The sequence below is a fragment of the Hyperolius riggenbachi genome, chromosome 11 (genome assembly GCF_040937935.1).
Source record: "Hyperolius riggenbachi isolate aHypRig1 chromosome 11, aHypRig1.pri, whole genome shotgun sequence".
NCBI classification, from domain to species: domain Eukaryota; kingdom Metazoa; phylum Chordata; class Amphibia; order Anura; family Hyperoliidae; genus Hyperolius; species Hyperolius riggenbachi.
In genome coordinates this window covers 207,865,639-207,891,761 of record NC_090656.1, presented here as the reverse complement: position 1 = coordinate 207,891,761, position 26,123 = coordinate 207,865,639, and the positions used below count along the sequence as shown (strand labels likewise).

Below are 26,123 nucleotides of genomic sequence, written 5' to 3'. Positions count from 1 at the left end.
GGCGTATTACGGAGCTGCCTATCTTTGGAAGTACTCAAGGACACAAGTGTTTCTGAGGGCTTCTGGAAGCAGCAAATTTGAACAGGGGACAGCGCTGGCACAACTCCCTGAGAGAGGAACGGGAGATAGACTTAGTTTGGACAATTCAGTGGAATATGCCACATAGTGTCACATAGCGCAAGCGATATCCATATGATGCAGGGATATATGCATCTGCGGAAGATGGCGGTGCTATATAAATACTAAATAATAATAATTTGCCTCACCAGGATTGCACTTTTATTTAGCTTTCCTGTATGACAAGAAGACACAGCCAGAGCCGGGACAAGGTCCTCCAGCACCCAAGGCTGAGACACCAAAGTGCGCCCCTCCATCCCTCCCACCCCAGCCATCACACACTGATTGCTATTAGACTAAGAGCCGCCACAGGGCCCACAACCTCCCCAACACCTTAATATCTAGTTATCTGGCTTGCAGTCACTGCTATGTATCCCCTTTTCTTACTTCTTTCTGCTTCAAACACAATTAGGAATGACAGCTGAATGAATTATGCGCCCCCTCCTACACTGCGCCCTGAGGCTGGAGCCTCTCCAGCCTATGCCTCGGCCCGGCCCTGGACACAGCCAGCCAGCACTAGGGGAAGAGGGAAACAAAGGTGAGTAAGGGAGGGCTGGTGCACACCAAGAGGGCTTCTGAGCGTTTTTCAAATCAACATTGATTTGAAAAGCGCTTGGCTAATGTTACCCTATGTGGGTGTTCCCACAACAGCGTTGTGATTTTTTCAAAATCGCAGGTATACCGCATGTAGCATTTTTTTGAGTGATTCATTCAGAAATCGCTCTGAAAATCGCACTCACTAATTGCTAGAGATTGCTATTGTGATTTTGGCGTGCACTAGCCCAGAGAGAAGAGGAGTGGAGAGAAACTGAGAATAGCCTGAGATGGAGCATAATCTGTATTGCAGTCCCACATCACACAGAGGCTACTTGCCTGTAATAGGACTCCTGTCCCTGCCAGTCTCTCACACAAGTCAGAAAGCAGCCCTCCTGGAGTCTAGGGACTGTCAAAAAATGTTCAACTTGTTTAACAAGACGCAGTCATTATGACATAGGGGAGAGACAGATTTTTGCCCACGGACCCTCCAGGCAAGCTCTGCATCATGCTGTGTATATTTACCAGCTTGCCTGCCCTTTAATTACAGTTTTATCAGCTAGCCTAGTATTTTGCATTGCCTTACAACAACAAACCTGAATACACCAGACACCAGCCCTAAATCACTGAATGAAAGGGGGCCTGGGGGGAGATTGCCCCCCCCCCCCCCCCCCCCCCAGATAGCATATCTGTATTGCAGTCCCACATCACACAGAGGCTACTTGCATGTACTGTGTCTCCTGTCCCTGCCAGCCAAATCCAAAAAAAGCTTTATTGGCAGGACCAAATACATTTAGCATTGCCAAAGCAAAAACAAAACATTAACAACATGGTGGTGGGGGGGTTGTGGGAATAGGGGAAGGATATAGGTATACCGTTCATAGGGGTGTGGAGAATGTAAGGGATGGTCAGCCTCTCACACAAGCTGCAGGCAGCCCTCCTGGAGTTTAGGGACTGTCAAAAACTTTTCAACCTATGAAATACCTTACGTAGTTGTCTACATGCAGTCTTTACAATAGTGAGAGAGTTGAGTTTTTCCCACAGACCCTGCAGGCAAGCCTCTGTATATTTACCAGCTTGTCTGCTTCAGCGATTTAAGGGAATTTTTTTTAAAGGTACAGGAGTCTCAGGGGGGTGTTCCATACATCCAGAACCCCCGTCTGGATACGCCAGTGGGGGGGGGGGGGGGGGGGGGGCAGAATTGTAGCTGTGCCCCTGACAGGTAGTGCCTTGTTTCACTTGATATTTTTAATTGACAAATTTTTTTTCTTAGCTATGTGCAGTTACGCATGACTTTATAATTGTAACAGCATGATTCTTCTGAGAGAGTGATAGTCTTTATGAGGAGGACAAATCTTGATGTATTTCCACAACCACTTGCATATTCGCCTTTTGGTGGTGAAAAAACAGCGAGTAAATACTACACATTTTTTTACACATACCCTTTTAAACATTGCCCTATCAGTTTCTTTCACTTGTTTTTTTAGGGGTTTAGGTGTCATTCAGCAGATGCTGCAAACTGTAAATTAGTTAACTCATCCACTGTAGTCCTACTCCAGGAAGGGTACCTGGGAGATGATGTGCTTGTGAAAACACAACGGGCAGCAGTTATTTTTATTCACAAATAATTGTATTGATTTTGCATATAAAATGTGACAAACAACTGGGCAGAAGATTAAATATATTTTAGCAGCTATGAATAAAAAAATGCAATGGCAGCTTTCAGAGCAGATAAACTGTACTTTGGGAACTTGTAATTTGTAAGTGTACAATATTACTTGTGAGCAAAAGCAAATGTAACTGTATGCAGGGGTGTAGCAATAGCCAACACAGCCATAGCAGCTGCTATGGGACCCTGGAGCAAAGGGGGCCCACTGTATGTGTAATAAAAAGTAGGAAAACACATTTTTATGGTGTGATGATTTGCTCAGCTGCCTGTGCAGGCAGGCAGCTTTTTGACCATTGTTTAGATTTGCATGCTGCAGGACTCTGGAAAGAAGAGCTTCTGTCAGTTTTGCAGCTTGTGCTTGCTGAGGAATTTGCATACGTTGTCATGCAAATTGCCTGGCCACATTCATTGGAGGCGTGTACTATAAGTACTATGTGTGTCCCACAATACTTGGCTGTTCATATGGATTCCTTCCTGTGAAACACTCTGGAGAGTGTCAGCCATGCTCTTTGTTTGAAGTTCAGCTTAGAGTAATTCCTGGAAAACTGCACTAGGCAGGTTTCCTTAGTGCAGTTAGGATTGCTTATCTGTTTGTTTGTTCTGTTGCCATTGTCCTGTCCCAACGGTGGTCGACAGGAAATGGTTCTGATCTCTGTTCTTGGAGTATAGCTGGTGCAGCGGTTGCTACCAGCTATCTCTTCTGATCTGTCTCATTGGATCGCGCTAGCCACTTTTCGCTAGCGCTGTGGATCCTTCTGTTCTGTCTCATTGGATCGCGCTAGCCACTTTTCGCTAGCGCTGTGGATCCTTCTGTTCTGTCTCCTTGGATCGCGCTTGCCACTTTTCGCTAGCGCTGTGGATCCTTCTATTCTGTCTACCGGGATCGCGCTAGCCACTTTCCGCTAGTGCTGTGGATCCTTCTGTTCTGCTACTCTGTACCTGGATCGCGCTAGTCACTTTCGCTAGTGCTGTGGATCCTATGTCCTCCCTGTTCCTGTTTTCGTGTGTCTGTCTTGTCTGCTACGAGCGCTTGCTGGAGGCTCAGTGAGGTAACCGTTGAGCAAGCGCTCGCGTCCTCTGTTTCATGTTTGTCTGTCAATGGTTAGTTAGGCGTGCTTGTCTCTATTGTGCTTATCACGTGGAGACCGCGCATAACCTCGTGCACTGTTGCGAATGAGTGCGGTGTCAGCGGTTAGCTAGCGTTTGTTATTTTCCGTATCTCCTCATTGTATTATTTGCTGTGCCTTTGCTAACCTCGTATTCTGTTCTGATCTGCCTTGTGTCACGTCTGGCGATCGCACCTCTCGCGATCGCGTTCCTGTTTCATATCTGCTGTTGTGTGTGCACTGTCGCGGGGTGGCGACTAGGTTGGCGCACACACATACAACCTGTCCCTTTGCTCATTCTCATTCACAATCGCCTCTCTTGCGATTGCGTTCTGCGTTTCGTACAATTCCTGTCTGGCATTTGTGGAGGTACAGAGGATTGGTTCCTCTGCACTCCCCAGCGCCATCTGCCGACAGGAATTTTCCCTCTACGGGTGCGTAGCACCTTTTGCTGGGTGCCTGCAAATATATGCTTGTGGAGGATTTCCGCCGTGTCAGCGCACGCGTTGTGCGCTGATCACGGAGAAAGTTCCACAATCGTTACATATGGTATGTTATGTCAGAGTTTTATCCCACTTCAACTACGTCACTGGATGAGATGAACTGTGGAACTTAACAAAAAAGTAGGTGGAAGATTAAATGTTTTTCAGCTGCACTGGAGGAGATTTGCACCAGTCCTTTCATTCTATGAACCATTTGAAAAGCTCTCGAATTCCGCTCTTCTCTTCCTCCCAGTGAAATAAGTAGCACTAAAATAATCTATTTCAAACTTGGTGATTCAGTTAGTGATAGTTCTGGTGCTAAAGGACCAGGAATTCATGTTTTTTCCCATTTATTTCTGGAAGGCTAACATTTGGTCATATACTGCCTAGCCACCATTTTAGGCCCCTTGAACAAATTTGTGCTTCAGATACAGTTCAGAATGGAGTGGCTATTCATGGTCAATCTAGGCTTGTAGGACACCCCGCTGTGTCTCCTGATTTATCAAATATGTCAACTGTGTGGCATGTGCAGAATCCATCCATGGCCATCCATAGAATTAAAAATAAAATAATAATGGCTGTACACATGGCTGTTAATCATTTTATTCATCTCAGTAATATAAACATCATTACTGGTAGATTAATATGCTAAGATTGGTGTACTCAGAGGACCTTTTTCTCGGAAATTGGAATCATGATTAGAGTCTTGTAGAAATAGGGCTGGGTAGTGAACCTGTCTCCTTCTCACCAAACTCATTTCTAGCATAGAAAACTAAATTGGATGTAACTACTAGCCCAAGTCTTTCAGTCCTTGAAATGGTGGGAGAATGTGAAATGTTGTTGCTGTAGAAGTGGTAGAAACAGTCTGTTGGGATCACTATAGATGCAAAGTCCAGAGGATGGGAAGTGGTATATCTAAACCAGCATAGTAAGGGAGAGTGGATGCCAGAGGTGGCAAACAACACTTCATGTTTCAGAGAATTAAAGACAGTTGGAGATGCCAGGAAATCCCAAAACACTTATTCACTATTTCAATGGAAAGAGGACGTGGTTTTGTCAGACCTATACTGCTACTGTGGCTTACCTCAAGAAGGAGTGGGTAACCTGAACCCCAGCCTTCATTCTCACTCTGTGAATATTCTGAGTTGGGTGCAGGGACGAATTTGGACATTTTACTGTCCAAAGCCCACTGTTACCAAAGCCCGCCCTCCTATCCTTTGCACCACCTGTCCTGGTCCTGTGCTCTTGTTTTGTGCTCCCTCCTGTGTACTTCCCTCCTGTATTCCCCCCATTCTGTGCTGTGCTTGGGGGGAACTCAGGACCAGTGCTCCACTGCTCGCCTCTGTGGAAGCAGGGCTGCCATGGACTGGGTTTGTGACTGCTGTGGTTTACATGTTTGGCAGTGCCACCTCGCTGCCTGTCCTCCTACTTCCTGGTCCTCCAGGCCATGCCTCTGTGGCCTTGCCTCAAATCCAGCCATGGTTGGGGGAACTGCATCTAACGTTATTAATGTCAGTCCATAGAAAGGGTTGTTGCAGATTTTACATGTTTTTTTTTTGTGTTAGAATGGGAGTTGAACCTTAAAATATTCAGCCTTATCAAGTCACAATAAGCTAACCTTGCTCTGCGACATTTGTCTGATCAAGAAAAACAATTCCACAAAACCCCCTCATGCACAGAGGCAGTCCATCAGTAATTACCACAAGTGACCAGTCAGTAAGATGCATATCATAGAGTCCTACTCAATAAGCCAGAATAACAGTGCTTGACCAAATAGAGTCGCAATCGGGGCCAGATTTCTGGAAAGATGACAAAGGCCCGGGCCATGGGCGGCTGAAGCCCTTGGGGCACCTGGGAATGAAAGAGAGGTTGCTACATATGAAAGAGGAGGCTGAAAATGGGGACCAACAGAAAAAGGGAAGCTGATGCCCAAGGGAGCTTCTCATGAAAGAGAGGGGCTACAGTGCATGTTTGATACACATGGAAGAGGGGGCTGCACATGGAATGGGAGGGGCTCTGCTGCACATGAAAGCGGAGTCACAACATACTTGGCCTAGGGGCAGAAAAAGTATAAATACAGCTTTGATCACAGCATCATGCTTTCAATATCATGCTTAGTGACCGGCCAAATTGTAATCAGCAATAACACATAATGCTTCTAAATGTACGGCTCCCCACCTTGCAACATCATAATCCTCTACACTGTTGTGTAAAACTTCAGAACTGCTCATCCAAATCAAAGAGACAGAATACAAAAGCAAAAATTGGGTCAGCACCTCTTAGGTAAAAATAACTCTTTATTAAAACAACTTAACCAGTTCCAGATGGCGGTGATTGAAATCTAGGCCCTGTTTTGATCCCCTAATACCTGCCACTGCCAGGGCGTAGATTTCAGCTCACCCCCACCGCATGTTCTCATCGCTCCCACCGATCGCATCACTCTTTATCCACCGCAGCTCACTCGCCCTGCCGTCTCTGTGACAGCAGAGGCTTTGTGAGCTGGTCAGGAGCCGATTTAATTGGCTCCTGATCCTGTCTATCAATGGAAGCAACTCCCATTGGGTTACATTGATCACACAGACAGGAGGCAATGAAAGCGGCTCCTGACCGGCTTACAGAGCTCTGCCGTCATAGAGACGGCAGTGTGGGTGACCTGAGGCTCCGGACGTGCAGCGTGGACAACTGTTATGGTGGGTATGTGTGGTGATTCGTCGGTACCTGGTGTTTTCTGGTACCAGTGGTCTCTGGTCCTTAAAGGACTTACGAGGTGACATTTGTAAGAAAAAGTTTAGTACCTCTCTTTATTCTGTATGCACGGAGGACACCACCCGCGGCCTCCGTTTACTTCCGCCGGGTACCCCGCTCTGCTCCAGACCTCCGGTCGGCCCCGCACTCACAGATATGACTGCGCAGCCGCAGCAAGCTCCAACGGCCATTTTACCTGTGGCATGAGAGCCCGACCCCACCAGACCCCCTTTGCCAGATCCTGGGAGCCGACCGGGGGTCTGGCAAAGAGCGGGGGACCCAGCGGAAGTAAAAGGAGGGCGCGGATGGCGTCCTCCATGCATACAGAATAAAGACAGGTACTGAACATTTTTTTTACATATGTCACCTCGTAAATGTCCTTTAAGGGGACAGAGACCACTGGTACTTAAGTGGTTAAAATTGAGTATAAAAAGCAAAAATGGGCTGTGTTTCAAACAAAGCCCCTTTTTGCTTTTGATACTCAATTTTAAGATGTTTGAACAAAGAGCTATTTTTACCTAAAAGAGCAGCATTATTACAAATAGGTGCTGACCCAATTTTTGCTTTTGGATTGTCCGAAGGGTACTTAAGGGCAGCTGGGTCTAAGCACACCATTTTTGAATCCATGGGTGCTGATCTCCCTTTGCTTGCTAAAATAGACAGAATGCAATGCGTACAACGTCATTGAGTCGTGAGGTGTGGGATCTACACTGAAGTCCTCTCCTCTGCGATCTATTGGTACATCACAATGAACTCCCTGGGCACCCCTAATACAGATGGATTCCTGTCTGGTTCACCATGAGCTTGCTGGTTACTCGGTACTGCACCCCTGATACAGATGGATTCCTGTACTGTATGGTTCTTGTTCACAACTAGTGTGCATTGCAGAGATCCTGCCAGAGGGTGGGGCTGTCATAGCAGTATTCATATGGACACTGTTCTGGGGAGTCTATTAGGTTACAATACACACAAAGCTAGTTTATAATGATGTGGTGTTCTTGGAAGTGAGGTGGTGGCAGTTGGTCTTCAGATATGTAACTATTAGTATCCAGAATCTCATTAGGCCTACCTTTTGTATCTAGTGTGTTCTTCTCGTGCTGTAAAATGATCTGTGCAGAGTCTTCTTCTCCTCTGTCCTCTGAATCATTACAGCCCTACCTATTATATCCTTTATTCACTTCTGTTATCTTGTGTGCTGGATTGTGCAGAGAGACCTCTTACTTGTGTCCTATGATATTCACCACAATTCCAGTTCCCCAACCCATCGTATCCTATATGCTCTCCCAGGCCCGAATTTACCCCACAGGAGCCTATAGGCACAGATGTCCTGGCACCCTAGACTTTGCCCTCCATGAACCAACAAACCCCCTCTGAACTGCACCACAGGTGTGCCGGCTGTCCCAGCTGTCACTTCTCCCTTATTTCGCTTGCCTATCATAGCTACAGGTTCCCCTTAGCATTATGTAACCAGAGGTACCCTCAGTATTAAGTAGCTAATGGTGGCCCCAACTGAAGGGAAATCTGGTCAATGGAATGCAGAGAGCTGGATGAGTAACCTCTGATTTACACTCTCATCAGGACTCTGCACAGGGAAGGAGGGAGGGAGGCGCACGGAAAGGGGAGTGAGCCGTACTCCATCATCTGGCGCCCGTTGGCACGTGCCTACAGTGCCTTATGGTAAATCTGGCTCTATTCTCTCCTGTTATACTGTAAGCTGGATTCCTTCCTAAACCTTTATTACTGAGTGTCCTCAGATGTACTTCCCTACCTAATACAGTGTACCATATGTTCCTCCTCTTATAGAGTCATCAGAATTGTGTAAAGCAGCACTTTTTCTAGTTATTGTAGTGTTCAGGCAGGTCAATCCCACCCCTCAAATAAATCCAACCCCTAAAATAAATCCCACCCCTCAAAAAAAGTTTTATTGTCGCTTTTAAGGAAACATTTTATTTATTTTATTTTAGACACGCTGTCCCTTATTTAATTTGCCTTTTCTCCTAAGTTTTTTTCCTAGGTGATATTTTAACTCCTTATCAATAAAATGCCTTTTAACCTCCCTGGCGGTTTATTTATTTTGCCAGGGAGGCTGAAATGGGTTTTTTTTTAAATTAAAAAAAAAATATTTCATGCAGCCAACTGAAAGTTGGCTGCATGAAAGCCCACTAGAGGGCGCTCCAGAAGCGTACTTTCGATCGCCTCCGGCAATCGAAAGTAACAAGATAGGCCGCAATGAGCGGCCTATCTTGTTTCGCTTTCCTCGTCGCCATGGCGACGAGCGGAGTGACGTCATGGACGTCAGTCGACGTCCTGACGTCAGAGCCGCCCGATCCAGCCCCTAGCGCCGGCCGGAACTGTTTGTTCCGGCTGCGCTGGGCTCGGGCGGCTGGGGGGACCCTCTTTCGCCGCTGCACGCGGCGGATCGCCGCGGAGCGGCGGCGATCGGGCAGCACACGCGGCTGGCAAAGTGCCGGCTGCGTGTGCTGCTTTTTTCAGAATGCAAATCGGCCCAGCAGGGCCTGAGCGGCGACCTCCGGCGGCATACCCCGAGCTCAGCTCTGGATTACCGCCAAGGAGGTTAAGCCACCGGCAAGCAAAAAAATACTCAGTATAATTTTGACGGTACTTTTTCATCTACAGTTTTTGGTACTTTTTCAATTGCAGAGTGCTAAAAAGTTATTTTAAAAAGATGAAAAATGATAGCCTAGATGAAAAAAAGGGAATTGAATAAGAGCAACTCTGTGTTCTGATTATTTTATTCACATAATCATAACCTTTATTTAAGCATACAGTATATCATATATTTTTACAATTTTCACAAACCCTTTGTTGCAGTAGAATCGTACTCCTCAACAATAGATTGGAGGAAATGAGGGGGGAGGGGGGGGATTTCCTTAATGTTGCTGAACAAACAGTTACTGGCATTCTGCAGTCACCTGACAAAAAGTGCAGGGAGAGAAGTGGTTAACCTGACAGTTGCAAGTTAAATTACACTTGAAAAAATACCTTCTGTAACAGATATAATAAACAAATGGCTACTTTGTTGACGACCCTAAAATGAACCACTTTCAGTACAGTTTTATAGGTTAGGTTGACGTCTCACGTTTTTTTTCTATAGACATCAGAGGTGTAGTATATCAGATTATAAATTATAGTATTCTGTTCTGACAAGGAAATCATTGCTCTGATGAAATATTGTACATGCATCTCTATAATTCATGTGTATTTTAGAGTCCAAGCCACGAGGAATTCTCAGATCTACCTGTGAGTGGCGCTATGATGCCTGTACCAGCGCCTGCTTCAGGACCTGCAGAGACCCGGCTGGAGAGCACTGTAGAAGCGTGCCAAAGTAAGTGATTATTATTATTCCTTCCAGAATGCTGTAAGATTTGGATACGGCATGCACCAGCATCAACCAATCACTAAATCGCATGCCTCTTAGGAAGCATGTACTAACATTGTTATTTACCCAATCCCTCTCCACTGGCATCTTTCCGTTCTCAGTCAAAAAATGCTGTTGTGACACCACTACTTAAAGAGGAGCTGTTAGGTATAAGGTCTCAGAGAAAATAAACACATATATCAGTAGCTAAAGATTGGCTGTACTTACATTACATATGCATTTCACTGTCCACGTTTGGATTTCACAGAATTTGTATATAGTATATGCAGAGATCGATGCTCCTGACAGCTCATGGCAGGCTCCATGTTTTTCTGTCAAATGTGTCGTCATGTCCTGCCTGCTTCCTGATCACAGATAAGCTCGTACTTGAACAACACAGTGTGCAGTGAATATTAATGAGCCATGTGACTAGGAACAATAGCTGACTCCTGCAGTGTACTCTGCCCGAAGATTTATCAGTGCTACGCGCTGGACTGATTACAAGCTGCTGTAACGTCTCATTAGCAGCCGAGGGGAGGGCCCCAGAATGCTTTGCAGTATAGTATGCGGCTTGCGTCCTCTTGGGTTTTAACAGCCTTACTGATAAGCACACATCAAAGGTAACTGAGATTTTTATCTTCACTAATGGCTTTTGGGCTTCCTTCTAAACTGTTTAACACAGGAGAATAGAGGTTTAAATTAGCTTCTGCAGCCTGACAGTTACTCTTTAAAAAAACATCTCTAGATCCCACTGTACTCTCCGACTACCACCCTGTGTCACTTCTCCCATTTGCATCCAAATTACTTGAACATACAAAATACATGCTGAACTAAGCTTTTTATAGCCACTACCATGGGGTCTTTTCAACTTTATATAGCAACTTCATTTTTGAGTCTTGTCTTTTTTAAATATGATTTCTATAATGGAGTTTTGTCTTTATATAGGGACTTCTTGTGACCTTTAAACTGAAACTCCTATAATGGAACCTTGTTATGTTTATATAGCAAATTCTATAATACTACTTTGTAAGCTTTATTTAGGGAATTCTATAATGGGTCTTTGTCATCGATATAGAAGAGTTTTTATAATAGGGCCTTGCCATCTTTAAATAGGGGAATCTGCAATGCAGCCATGTCACCTTCATACAGAGACTTCTATTATTGGGCCATGTCACCTCTAGGGACCTCTGTTATGGGAATTTAGCATTTTTATGTAAAAAATGTTACATATTAGTTTTTATCTTCTGTACTGTAATATCTTCCTGTGCCCTGCAGGGTAGAAGGCTGCATTCCACAATGTTCTCCAGAAATGGTGCTGGATGAAGTGACGGGCAAATGTGTCTACTTCCAGGACTGTGAGTATTACCACCTCGGTGACACACAATGGGCCTGATTTACTGAGGCAGAACTACAGACTGGCATAGCAGAACATAAAAACATGTCTCCCAACTCCTTATTGACTTAACAGTCATCCAACCAGTCTTTGGTCCAAAATAATGTTATCTTTGTAAAAAGCTTGATGCTCAACACTTTGGTGCCAACCTGAGCCTAAATTGTACACAAGCTTTTTAGAGGGTTCTTCCAATACACCTGTTCTCAGCCTGGCCTGAGCCCAGTGAGCCTAACATCTGATGATAATAATATTTAGATTAATATACAAGGTATATACTATATATCTATCTAGGAGTAGTCAGAAATGCCGATTTTTGATTCCCCTGTAATTCTGATTACCGAAAATGCTGATTACAGATTCTGTGGATTTCCAAAATCTGGATTCCGAGGAAAGTATTTTTTGTCATGTTAATAATGTTAGTTAATTATAATACTTCTGAGTATTGGAGCATTGCAGAATTTTACCATGGTAATCGGAATACCACAAACATTTTAGGCCAATCACATGACTCAAAAATACTTAGCATGCAAGTCTTGTGATTAGAGATGGCTCGAACCTCCGATTTTCAATTCGCGAACTTCCGCAAAAGTTTGCGAACCGGCGAACATCGCAAACTGCAATAGACTTCAATGGGCAGGCGAACTTGAATAGCTACAAACACTGTTTCTGACAAAAGTGATGGAAACGATGTTTCAAGGGGTCTAAGACCTGGTGGAGGGCATGGCGGAGTGGGATACACGCCTAAAGTCCCTGGGAAAATTCCGGATTTGACGCAGAGCAGGGTTATAATCCCTAAAAGGCAGAAATCACATTGCATTCCTAAATTGGAGGCATAAAGTGCTTTAAAACATCTTGCGTGTGTATACATCAATCAGGTAGTGTAATTAGTGTACTGCTTCACACTGACACAACAAACTCACTGTGTAACGCACCGCAAACAGCTGTTTGTGTAGTGATGGCCGTGCTGGACTGGTGCGCACCATAGGGAGATGGCTCTTCCTTAGTGATGTCAGGTAATGTCTGACTGCCATTCATTCAACTGTGTGATAAACTTTCCATATTACTTTCTCAGTACCATGGTGACCATGGGTAACTGCCGCGGAATCCTGGTTCGATTCCAGTCCGGAGTGGGAGCCTGAGAAACGGCTACCACCACACTTCCAAGGAATGACCCAATGTGCTGTATAAGTAATGTACCTGCCCTGACCGTGCTTTGCAGATCAGGCATCTGTGGTCAGATGGACCCTTGACCCAATGCTGTGTGCCTAGAGATGGCACCACTTGCCTTTCAACATCAGTGTGCTGTGCCTGGCACAGTATAGCAATTATCAAGGGCCAGCTGCGACAGACAGGGCTGTATATGCAGTGCCAGTGGGCCACACAAAAAACAAACAAACACATCACAAGAACATTAGCTCTTAAAAGAGCTGTTTTGGTGGTGCTTTTCAGCAACAACTATCAGCAAGGAGCAAGCTAACAAGAGCCTAACTAAGCTTTCCCTATCTCTGCAGCAACCTCTCTTCCTTCTCTCACTAACACAGCAGCACACAGAGAACTTGGCCGATACTGCTGCCTTTTATAAGGGGGAATGGGGGCTCCAGGAGGGAGTGCAGCCTGATTGGCTGCCATGTGTCTTCTGACTGTCATGTAGAGGGTCAAAGTTTAGCCCAATGATGTGGTATAGGGGGCGGGTCAAACTCGTTAAAGGTTCGTGGTTCACCATGAAAGCGAACCCCCGGAATTGGCAAACCGTTCGGGCCATCTCTACTTGTGATTGGCCTAAAATTACCACGGTAATCCAGTTTGTGCGGAAAAATTCTGCATTCTCTGATTCTGTTCTGTTTTTCTAATTAAAAAAAAAGTGTGATTACATACATTTTTGTCTACAGGTATTGAGCCAGCAGTTGGGGTAACTGCATTGATTTACCCAACAAAACCAGAAGGACTGACTACTGAGACTACTGAAGCAGGTCCACAGACCACAGTTTCCATACCATCAACTGTCACATTACATAAAGTTTATACAGAGGTACATACCACCGTGGGAAATGTCACATCATCAATCACCACTTCTACACTGCTTTTGAGATCACCTGTAACTACATCTGCTGCAGAGGAATCCAGTTCTGCTGGGACACCAGAAGTGCCTGAGACCATTAGAACTGTAACAAAACATACCACTGGCAGTCATATCACATTAGCATTAAACATAACCGAATTAACTGCGGTTACAGCTCCAATAAGTCCTTCTCTGCATCCTGAAGTTGTAACCACAGTGATACACAGAACTCCCGCAACTTCCATAAAAACAGAGGCAACTTCAGAAGTTCCAACCACAAAGATTGTCTCATTGACACCAATAACAAGTGGAGCGATTACCGCAGCTACATCCTCTGCAGTCACTATTGTCCTGACCAAGCAGACTTCTCTCCTGGCACCAACAAATGTAACAAGCATGGGACTTCCTCCGCTGGTCACTACAGTCTTGACAAGTGAAAGGGCAACACCCACATCAATGACTCAGACAACGACAACTGTCTTCCCAGATCACACTACAAGCCCCAGATTTGTTCCTACAACCAGCGAGCCATACAAAGATCTGCATACCTCATCCACCACCTTGCTCTATCCTATGACAGGACCCAGCAGCACTAAATTTGACCATTCGCCGCCAGCATCAGAAGTATCATTAATACCGTCCACTGTGACACCAACACCCAGTTCCACCAGCACCCCGTATTCACTGGTTTCCAGCTCAGGGATAAAAGTGACACCGCTTTCCTCTACTGCTAAATTGACTGAAACAAGAAGACCTGCATTGCCATCTACCAAACAAACCACCCTGATGACCACGCAGCTAGTGACTTTGGAATCTGAGCCCTCCAGCACAAGTATCTCACATACTAGGTCTGCAGCCACTGAGTTCATTGACAAGCCAAAGACGATTTCAGAAGTGTTAAGTGTCTCGTCAGTCAAGACCACTAAAGAGCCATCATATGTTGAAATCACAAAGTTAAAAGATACAAGTTCACTAGCTACCACAAAATACTCAACATCTACTGAACTCACGTCTGAGCCTGGAGGAACCATTCCTGGCACAACTTTGTCTTTACTTCCTTCACATTCCATACAGACAGCACCACAGACAGTTACAAGTAAATATTCTACTGTGTCCTCAGAGCCAACATCTACTCTAGTATCAGAAACCTCTGAAGTGAAGACAACTTTATCAACTACTGTCTCGACTCCTTCTGTAATATTTCAAACATCCACTACACCAAAGACTAAACCAACAGAGACGACTGAGGCTCTGAGCACATCTTCCACACTCGCTGCTCCTTTCACTTCTCAAGTCTCACTGTCCACATCTAGTATAGACATTCATTTGGCCACAAAGCCAAAGCCTCGGGTCACAGATGAGGAAATCACAACTCAAAGCTTAGAAGTAATTGGCCCTATTTCTAAACCCATCAACATAACCTCAACCACAGAGACACTTCTGACTTCCTCAACATACTCGATATCAACAACCAAAACACATGAACTTCCATCCACTGCCACGACCCTTGGAACTGTCAAACCTCATACAGAAGCCACAAGCACAAAAGAGTTCACAACTTCCATCCAGGAATTAAGTAACATTACGGGTTATTTAAAATCTATACCATATACCGAAAGAACATTGCTGCCGACTGACACCTTTGTGCATGATACAGCACCTCCCTCTGTACGCCCTCTCACGTCAGAGGGTGTGTCCGAGCGAACATCTCACACTGAGCTGGCACAAGCAACATTAATAAAGACATCAACAGCTCTGTCCACTAAAAATCTAACAACATATCTAATGTCATCCACATCCCGTTCTCCATCAGATGAAACCAGCACCTCTGTGTCTGTAATGACCCCTACATATCATGTAACTGAGACCTCAAGACTGACCAAGACCAGCAGTCAACAAACGTACTCCACCATTTCTATCTCATTATCTCCAGCTGTTTCCTATACTACAACACAATTAACAGGGCCTGTAACCACAAAGGGAAAGCCCTTGTTAACGGATGCAATTAACACCACACATATTCCCACTTCAGTGTCACCTTTAAGCACTGGGTCAACACCAGTTGGTCGTCCCACTGACTTCCCCCTCCTGCTCACTACAATGGCAGCCCTGCCTAACGTGACAGAATCTGTGAATGTGTCAGCGGGAAAAACAGAAAGCTTATTTGTGCCAAGAGAGAGCACAACTGAATGGAGATCTCTGTCAACAGCCAAAACCTATAAGACAACTAGTCAATTAATTTCTGCCTTTCAACCAACAGTTGCCTCTGAAACATTAGCCACTTATCAGCCAACAGTAAAGGAATCAACCTCTCCTGGGCCTGTCTTTAAAGAGACTCAGACCTCTTCTGTAACCATAATAAGAGATACAGTTTCAGGTACACCTCCACCTGCATATCTTTCATCTACAAAATCGTATCCTTTAGAGACCATGTCCTCTGGACAGCTAACATCACAGCAAGCTCTACAAACGGATATGGTAACCAACGTTACCCTGCTACCTGGTATGACACCTGAGATCACCCAGCTCCCAGGTGTGACATTGGAAATCACTCAGTTACCAGGTGTGCCCCCTGAGGTCACTCAGCAACCAGCTGGGCCCCCTGAAACCTCCCAGGTTCCTGCTGAAGTCACCAAGATCCCAGCTGTGTCCCCTAAAGTCACCCAGCTTCCAGCTGTTCCCCCTGAAGTCACCCACCTTCCAGGTTTGCCCCCTGAAGTCACCCAGCTCCCAGGCGTTACTCCTGAAGTCACTCAACAACCAGGTGTAGCACCTGAAGTTACAGAGCAGCCAGGCGTGACACACAAAACCACCGAGTTCCCTGGTGTGACGCCTAAAATCAGCCATCTCCCAGGTATAACACATAAAGTCACCCACATATCAGACGTGACAGCAGAAATTACTCAGTTTCCAAATGCTACAGAAAAAATCACTCAACTCCCAGGCATAGCACCAGAAGTTACCCATCTCCAAACTGTGACACTAGAAATCACCAAGTTCCCAAGTGTCACACCTGAAATCACTGAATTCCCAAGTCTAACAACTCAAGTCACCAAGCTTCCTCCTGTGACACATGAAGTCACCCAGCTTCCAAGTGTTGCTCTTGAAACTACCCAGCCTCTAGGTGTAGCACTTGAGACCACCCAGCTTCCAGGTATTGGACCTGAAGTCACCTTGCTCTCAAGTGTGACTCCTAAAATCACCCAGGTCCCTGGTATGACACCTGAAACCACTCGGCTCCTTAGTGTGACACCTGAAATCACCCATTTCCCAAGGGTGACAACCAGAATTACCAAGCTGCCTGGTGGGACAGCTGAAATTACCCAACTTCCTGGTTTTTCACCTGAAATTACCCATCTCCCAGGAGTGACAACGAAAATTACCCAGCCCCCAGGTGTGACACTTGAAACCACGTCGCTTCCAGGTGTGACACCTGAACTCACGCAACTTCCAGGTGTGACGTTAGGTATTACCGAGCTCCCAAGTGTGACACCTAGAACCACAAAACTCCTAAGTGTGCCACCTGCAATTACCCATCTTCCAGTTGTGACACCAGAAATTACCCAGTTCTCAGGTGTAACGCCTAAAACCACCCAGCTACCAGCTGTGACACCTGAAATCACCCAGCTCCCAGGTGTGACAACTAAAACAACTCAGGTCCTAGATGTGACACCTGAAATCACCCATCTCACAGCTTTGACACTTGAAGTGACCCAGTTCCCAGGTGTGACAATTAAAACCACCCAGCTCCCAGTTGTCACACCTGAAATCACACAGCTTTTAGGTGTGACAACTAAAATCACCCAGGTCCTAGATGTGACACCTGAAATTACCCATTTCACAGCGTTGACACCTGAAATGACACAGTTCCCAGGTGTGACATCTAAAACCACCCAGCCCCCAGCTGTCACACCTGAAATCACCCAGCTCCCAGGTGTGGCAACTAAAACCACCCAGGTCCTATATGTGACACCTGAAACCACCCAGCTCACAGCTTTGACACCTGAAATGACCCAGTTCACAGGTGTGACATCTAAAACCACCCAGGTCCTAGGTGTGACACCTGAAACCACCCAGCTCGCATATGTAACCACTAAAAGCACCCTGCTCTCAGATGTAACCTCTAAAACCACCCAGCCCCTGGATCTGACATTTGAAACCCCCCAGCTTTCAGGTGTGACACTTAAACCCACCCAGTTCCCAAGTGTCATACCTGAAATCACAAAACTTCCACCTAAAACCACCGAGCTTTTAGGTGTGACACCTAAAACTACCCAGCTCCCAAGTGTGACACCTAAAACAACCCAGCTCCCAGGTGTGACACCTAAAACTACCCAGCTCCCAGGTGTAACACCTAAAACTACCCAGCTCCCAGGGGTGACACCTAAAACTACCCAGCTCCCAGGTGTGACATCTAAAACTACCCAACTGACACCTGGAACCACCTCGCTCCTAAGTGTGGTACCTGAAACCACCCAGATCAAGGAGCCTGCACCTAAAACCACTGAGTTTCCAAGTGTGACAAGTAAAACCACCAAGCTCCCTGGTGTAACACCTGAAGTTTTACAATTCCAAACAACATTAGAGAAAATTTCTTCAGAAAAATCTGTCATCACCAAAGGATCAACTTCACTGTATCCAACAATACCACAGACTTCACAAACTGTCACACTGCCAACCCAAACCCACGTATCTGTTAATGCCAGTGGCACAACACTCAGTGAAGTTACTTCTCCGCCAATCACACACAGTGCGACAAACAGGACAAGCATTGCAACTTCTGAGCTTACCACCATTCTGGAGATTAAATCTTCCCAGATCCCACTAACCTCCACAACTGTGTCACTCTCCACAAGTACTGGGCGAGAGATAGAAACCACTTACCACACAGAGCTGACGGGTGTCATGGAAACCTCTGCAAAGATGACCGTTTCAGCCATGCTACCATCTCAGGAATCCGCAACACTCCAGGCCTGCATAGTAAGTAATATGCATATAATTATTGAGGTTCGCCAGACCTTCATACCATGCTGCTTCCGTTTCCTGATTTTCCCTTTATTTCTTGTAAAGTGTCTTACCTTACTAACTTCCTCTCTCACTCTTCTCTCCTTCACAACTTAATTTCCTACTTCATGTCCTAATATTTCATTCCTTCACAATTACCCTATGCTACTATTCCTATCCTCCCAGTATAGCTCATTACCTTACTACGGTAATTTCCCTTCTCTCCTTCCCTTCTCCAGAGCTCCCTACACTGCTGTTTACTTCCTCTCTTCTTTCCATTCTTCCAACAGCTTCCTATGTTACTCACCTACTCACTTTCATTTCCTTCAGAGCTTGCTACCCTTCTATTTCCTTCCTCTCCTTAACCTCATCTACAGCTCCTTACCTTACCCACTATTGATAATTCCTTTCCGTAAAATGCTTTCTTCTAAAACTTCTTATTTTACTATTTACTTATCTACGTTTACCTGTCAACAGAGGCGCTTATCGTGACCTTAAGACTGCACCAGGTACTCCTGTTCGTTATTGCCTGAAGAAGCGGGAATATACCCGCGAAATGCGTTGCACTGTATGTTGGAGTATATAAATAAATTTGTTTTTACGGGGAGATCAGTCCACCTCCGCCTCCCGAGGAATTTTAAAGTTTTTAGATATATTTTATTCTGTTGGCGCCCCTGTTCTCCTTACAATATCAGCATCCACCCCTGGTGGAGGGGTTGAATTCCCTTTCTTCTCCTAATCTACAGAGAGCGATATCTTAATCCTGAGTGAGGACAGGTCTAATCTCCTCACCTGCCTACACAGTGGTTGCCTAATTGGTAACCCTGACTTTTGAGTACATCTATCATATACTTTTCCATTTACCCAACACCCAACTTACTACACTATATTGGCCTCTCGGTGTCCCTTCTTTTTCTAATGCTTTACCATACTCACTTCTCTTCTTTACTTGCATGCATCATAATAGCTTCCTGCCTTAGTATTCCTTTCCATCTATTCCTCTACAGCATACATGTCAAACTCCGGCCCTCAGAGCCATTAAATGTAGCCCCCAATTGGTTCCCCCACTTTGCATTATGTTTGGTCCACTATAGACCATCAGGGAAGCTAAATTGGTGGTGAAGCCCCATAACACCAGCTAAACCATATGGGGGAGGTTGGGAAAGCACTAAACACTAGGGAACTGTATAGGGGAGGGTGGGGGCCACTAGACACCAGGGGACTGTATAGGGGAGAGAGGAGGACCACTAGACAGAGATGAACTGTATAGGGGTTGGAGGGGGCGCCATTAGACACCAGGGAACTTTATAAGGGAGGGAGGTGGCCAGTAGACATTGAGGTTGGCCCGCGACTAGGTTCCAGTGTTTAATTTCGTCCCACTTTGTATATGAGTTTGACACCCCTGCTCTACAGCTCATTACTTCCCTTTTTTGCATTGATTGTCTCCACAGATTTCTATCTTGATGTTTCTTTCCTTACCTTCCTGTATAGATCCTTTCTTTAATCACTGTCTTTACTTTCTTTCAACCTCCAAAGCTTCCTATCCTATTTTATCTTACCATTTCCTTTCTGTCCTTACCTTCTTTCAGGGACGGATTTCTGGGAAGGCCGCAAAGGCCCAGTACTTGGGCGGCTGCAGGCAAAGGGGCACCTGCTCATTAAGGAGGGGTTACTACATATGAAAAAAAAAGTGTGAAAGTGGGAAGCAACACATGAAAAGGATGTTCAAAGGACACGGATAATACACATGGAAGAGGGGGCTGCACATGGAATGGAAGGGGGACTACGGCACAGGAAAGGGAAGTCACCACTTACTTGGCTTAGGGGGACAAAAAGATTAAACCCGACCTTGCCTTCTCTACAGCCCTTTACTTTACCCACTTTCCTAGGAAACAAAGATAGGCACACCAAGAGCCAAATATAGTGTAGTATGTACTGGTAATATTAGATGAAGTTGGTAGGGTAAATACAAATATACTCACAAAGCATGGTTACCGCAAAGCCAACCGCTATAATAGCAGGTGGGGGGATTAGACCTGACCCCCTCAGGATTAAGAAGTCGCTCTCCGTAGATCAGGGATGACACCCCTCCACAAATGGTGGACTTAGAACAATGTAACAGGGATACAGAGGAGGCAGTGGTGGACTTACCTCCTCCAAACAGACACAAGACATGGCAGCAAAGTCCAGCAGAACAAATTTATTTACATACTCCAGGGGGAAATGCAATGTGATTCGCAGGTATGACCCTGCCCCATCAGGCAATAGGTAGGATAGGTACAGTGCAGGTCTGTAGCTGGGCGAAGAGCCTCTACACCTACTACACCTAAATTTGTTCTGCTGGACTTTGTTGGCATGTCTTGTGTCTGTTTGGAGGGGGTGGGTTCACCACTGACTCCACAAATTTTAAACTTTTTAGACATTTTTATTCGTCTGGTCAGTGTTGCCAACCTTTCACGTTATTTTTTACTGACAAATACCTAAAAATTTACTGACAAAAGATTTTTTTTACTGACAAAACACCCTGCGTAGCGCGGCGCGCCGAAAAATGGGCGTGGCCACGCAACAGAATGTGGGTGTGGTCATGGGTGGGGCCAAATATACATGATTTTTATATTGCTGTGAAAGGTCTGCCAGGGAAGTTTGAGCTCTGCCATAGTGTTTCCCCCCCTTCCCCCAAAATACATGTAATCTTACAGCATTTCACCAAAAATCCACGTAATTTGGCAGAGGTTCTTCCAAAATACAGATAATATGGCAGTGGTTCCCAAAAAATAGATGTAATCTGGCAGCAGCGATTCCCCCAACATACACATAGTCTGGCAGCAGTTCCCCAAAATACATTTAATCTGACAGCAGTGGTTCCCCAAAAATAGGTAGCCCCAGGTCTATAGGTGTCTCCAGAATAGGTGGCCAGGGGTATAGATGTCCCCAGAACAGGTAGCCAAGGGGAGAGATGTCCCCAGAACAGGTAGCCAGGGGTATATGTGCCCAGTATATGTAGGCAGGGGTACAGGGCCGGTTCTAGACTGGCACATATGAGGGGGCAGTCAAATGGGTAGGGGGCAACATGTTCGAGGAAATTTGCGGCAACTAAAGTGGGCATGGCAAGTAAATGCACATAATGAGAGACAGCGTTTCACCAGTAAATGCACATAAGAGACAGCCTTTCACCAGTAAATGCACGTAATGACAGACAGCTTTTCACCAGTAAATGCACATAAGAGACCGCCTTTCACCAGTAAATGCACGTAATGACAGACAGCTTTTCACCAGTGAATGCACGTAATGAGAGACAGCTTTTCACCAGTAAATGCACGTAATGAGAGACAGCTTTTCACCAGTAAATGCACGTAATGAGAGACAGCTTTTAACCAGTAAATGAACATAAGAGACAGCTTTTCACCAGTAAATGCACATAAGAGACAGCTTTTCACCAGTAAATGCACATAAGAGACAGCTTTGCACCAGTAAATGCACATAATAAGAGACAGCTTTGCACCAGTAAATGCACATAATAAGAGACAGAATTTCACTAGTAAATGCACATAATAAGAGACAGCTTTTCACCAGTAAATGCACATAAGAGACAGCTTTTCACCAGTAAATGCACATAATAAGAGACAGCTTTGCACCAGTAAATGCACATAATAAGAGACAGCATTTCACCAGTAAATGCACATAATAAGAAACAGCTTTTCACCAGTAAATGCACATAAGAGACAGCTTTTCACCAGTAAATGCACATAATGGCAAACAGCCAGCGTCCTCAGTATATGTAGCCAGCAGATATATGTGCCCAGTATATGTAACCAGAGGTATATGTCCCCAGTATATGTAGGCAGGGTTATATGTGCCCAGTAGATGTAGCCAGAGGTATATGTGCCCAGTAGATGTAGCCAGGGTTATATGTGCCCAGTAGATGTAGCCAGGGTTATATGTGCCCAGTAGATGTAGCCAGGGTTATATATGCCCAGTAGATGTAGCCAGGGTTATATGTGCCCAGTAGATGTAGCCAGGGTTATATATGCCCAGTAGATGTAGCCAGGGTTATATGTGCCCAGTAGATGTAGCCAGAGGTATATGTGCCCAGTAGATGTAGCCAGAGGTATATGTGCCCAGTAGATGTATCCAGGGTTATATGTGCCCAGTAGATGTAGCCAGAGGTATATGTGCCCAGTAGATGTAGCCAGGGGATATATGTGCCCAGTAGATGTAGCCAGGGGGTATATGTGCCCAGTAGATGTAGCCAGGGGGTATATGTGCCCAGTAGATGTATCCAGGGTTATATGTGCCCAGTAGATGTAGCCAGGGTTATATGTGCCCAGTAGATGTAGCCAGAGGTATATGTGCCCAGTAGATGTAGCCAGAGGTATATGTGCCCAGTAGATGTAGCCAGAGGTATATGTGCCCAGTAGATGTAGCCAGGGTTATATGTGCCCAGTAGATGTAGCCAGGGTTATATGTGCCCAGTAGATGTAGCCAGGGTTATATGTGCCCAGTAGATGTAGCTAGGGTTATATGTGCCCAGTAGATGTAGCCAGAGGTATATGTGCCCAGTAGATGTAGCCAGGGGGTATATGTGCCCAGTAGATGTAGCCAGGGGGTATATGTGCCCAGCAGATGTAGCCAGGGGGTATATGTGCCCAGTAGATGTATCCAGGGTTATATGTGCCCAGTAGATGTAGCCAGGGTTATATGTGCCCAGTAGATGTAGCCAGAGGTATATGTGCCCAGTAGATGTAGCCAGAGGTATATGTGCCCAGTAGATGTAGCCAGGGTTATATGTGCCCAGTAGATGTAGCCAGGGTTATATGTGCCCAGTAGATGTAGCCAGGGTTATATGTGCCCAGTAGATGTAGCCAGATGTATATGTGCCCAGTAGATGTAGCCAGATGTATATGTGCCCAGTAGATGTAGCCAGATGTATATGTGCCCAGTAGATGTAGCCAGATGTATATGTGCCCAGTAGATGTAGCCAGATGTATATGTGCCCAGTAGATGTAGCCAGATGTACAGTATATGTGCCCAGTAGATGTAGCCAGGGGGTATATGTGCCCAGTAGATGTAGCCAGAGGTTATATGTGCCCAGTAGATGTAGCCAGATGTATATGTGCCCAATGCCGATGGGTAGCCAGGTGACCCGGCTCCAAAGCAGGAGGGGAGCAGCTCGCTATCCCCTCCTGAACTAAGTGACGAGTGGCAGGCGGCAGCGAGCGGAACTTACCTGCGTCTTCTCTCGTCGCCGGCGCGGGATGATTTGCCGCTACTCTGGTCTGGTCCAGACCAGAGCAGCAGAACTTCCGGCGCAGGAGCGAGACGGAAGGTAAGTCCTGCCCGCTGCCAAGCGCCACTGCCAGTCACTTAGGAGGGGGACAGTCAGCGAGGGAGGGAGAGCACAAAGGTGAGAGAAGGGGGGGAGATTGCCCCCCTTCTCCACCGCTGCCCACAGCTCTTCCTCCACTGCGCTGCTGTCCTGCAACAGAGTGGGCGGCCAATCGGCCGCCCTTTTACGGACGCTGCTGAATTCCTTACGGAATTCACGGGCAGCTCAATTTGTATCTAAAATTACGGGCTGCCCGTAAATTTACGGGCGGTTGGCAACACTGCGTCTGGTGCCTCTGTATCCCTGTTACATTACCCACTTTGCTGCTCCTCTTACCTCTTCCAAAGCTTCACCCCTTACTTCCTTTCCTGCACAGCTTCCAGCCCTCATAACTTGTTGTTAGCTGCATATTACATGCCTGCTTTATGTTCTACATGCATTAGTAATTGACAAAGTTCCAGACCACAGAGGCTGAGATGACCCTGTGGAACCACAACTAAAGATTTTGTGTTCTCTTGCAGCCATACACAGAAAATGAGTGTATCAAACACATTTGTGTGGACGGACAGCTAATCCAGGTCAATAAGTCCCAGCATTGTCCATATAACGTGACTCAGCCCAGCTGCGGCCTCCTTGGATTTGCAGTGCGGATAAATGGAGACCGATGTTGTCCCAAGTGGGAGTGCGCATGTGAGTATCAGTACATGGGTAGGACTGTTTCATGAGCCATACAAAATATACAGTTTAGACAGGGCTGGAACCGTAAATGTTCTATGAGGGAATACACTTTTCTAAAGTGTAGATATAACTGGATAAGAACATTTTCCTTGGATAACCAATACCGGGTGTAGGATTGTATCGATGAGGCACATGGCAGAAAAACAACCTATAGATTAGACCAGGAAGTGTTCTGTGATGCACAGTAGTGAAAGAATTGAAGCACAGAGCAGAGGACCTGTCCATATATTAAACTTAGGAATGTTCTGAGAAGCCCAGTAGATATGCCCCATGTGAGAATGTGTTGGAGGATATTCCATGAGGTGGGGGACTGCTCACCTGTGTGGAGTTTGGCATTGAAAATAAACTTTACATATGGCTTGCTTGTAGTTTTGGAAGTGGGAAGATTCCAAGAGGCAAAATATTATTAATATACCTTATATACTCACATATAAGCCTAATTTTTCAGCACAAAAATGTGCTGAAAAGTGAATCCCCTCGGCTTATATGCGAGTCAGTGGAGCAGAACAGATGGTGGAGCAGTGTTTGTTACTGGCAAAGGAGAGTAAGGATTGAGCAAGGATTGTGCACTAGTGATCTTGCTCTTACCAGCTGGCTCCCTGCTGTGTCCATACCCCAATCCCCTGCAACATGGTGTGCAAAGTATGCTGCTCAAGACTACCTGTGTCCCCTGGCTTGTGGAGTGGAGCGTGCAAGCAACATGTGGGCGATGCAATGATTCTTCTTGTGTGACAATCGCTTTGTCTCATATCTATGATGCCATCTGTATCATCCTTGGGGCACATCTGGCTATGGGGAGTGGGGCTGACTTGTACTGGGGTCACATCTGTCTACTGTGGAGGAGGCTTATACCCGCTTCAATTACTTTTCCTTGGTTTCGGAGGGAAAAATGGGTACCTCAGCTTATACGTGTGTATATACGGTATGTATAAGCAGAGGATGTTTGATCAGGCACAATAAAATTGACCTTTTTAGAGCCGGTACCAGGGAATATTCTGTAAAGAAGACGCAGTATGGACAAGGCAATGTACTATGAGACCCAAGTAAAATGTATGTAGTGAATGAATGATGCTGTGTGCATTAGTGTTACGGGGGTCTTTGGAGAAACAATGATTGTAACTCCATATTAGTCTGTGCCTAGGATGTGTTGTAGTGCAGATGTTGTGCATACCACTAGTAGTGGTTGGTGGTGTTCAAATTCTGCATATTGAATTCAGAACACTTGATAGTGCTGAGCATCATACTTCAGCGCCATCTCAGTACTGAACAAGCGGACAGGATCATGGAAAGTCCACTTACTTGCACTACCCGATGCGTTTCACATGAGTCAGATACTTCCTCCTTCCAGTGTTGTAAGGAGGAAGCATCAAAATTACATGAAACGCGCCCTGAAGCAAAAGTAAGTGAATTCTCCCTGGCCCTGTCCACTTGTTAGGTGACTTAAATGGTGCTGACTTGTGGTGTTTGGCAGTATCCAGTGTTCCAAATACCTACTACTATGACAACTGTTTTGTAGTGTTTTCTGCATGTAGTCTTCCCTATAGCGATATATATAAAAGGCGAGCCCTCTT

At 45.6% G+C, this 26,123-nt stretch overlaps 1 protein-coding gene across 1 annotated transcript in view; it reads left to right on the top strand.

The window, feature by feature from the left end:
* The window catches only part of LOC137537950 (mucin-2-like), a 343,213-nt gene that overhangs the window by 251,188 nt on the left and 65,902 nt on the right, over positions 1–26,123 (top strand). The window contains exons 52-55 of the mRNA XM_068259877.1: positions 9,882–9,999; positions 11,308–11,387; positions 13,315–18,464; positions 24,336–24,504. Coding sequence (XP_068115978.1) covers positions 9,882–9,999; positions 11,308–11,387; positions 13,315–18,464; positions 24,336–24,504 — 5,517 coding nt within the window. The remainder of the gene's footprint in view (positions 1–9,881; positions 10,000–11,307; positions 11,388–13,314; positions 18,465–24,335; positions 24,505–26,123) is intronic.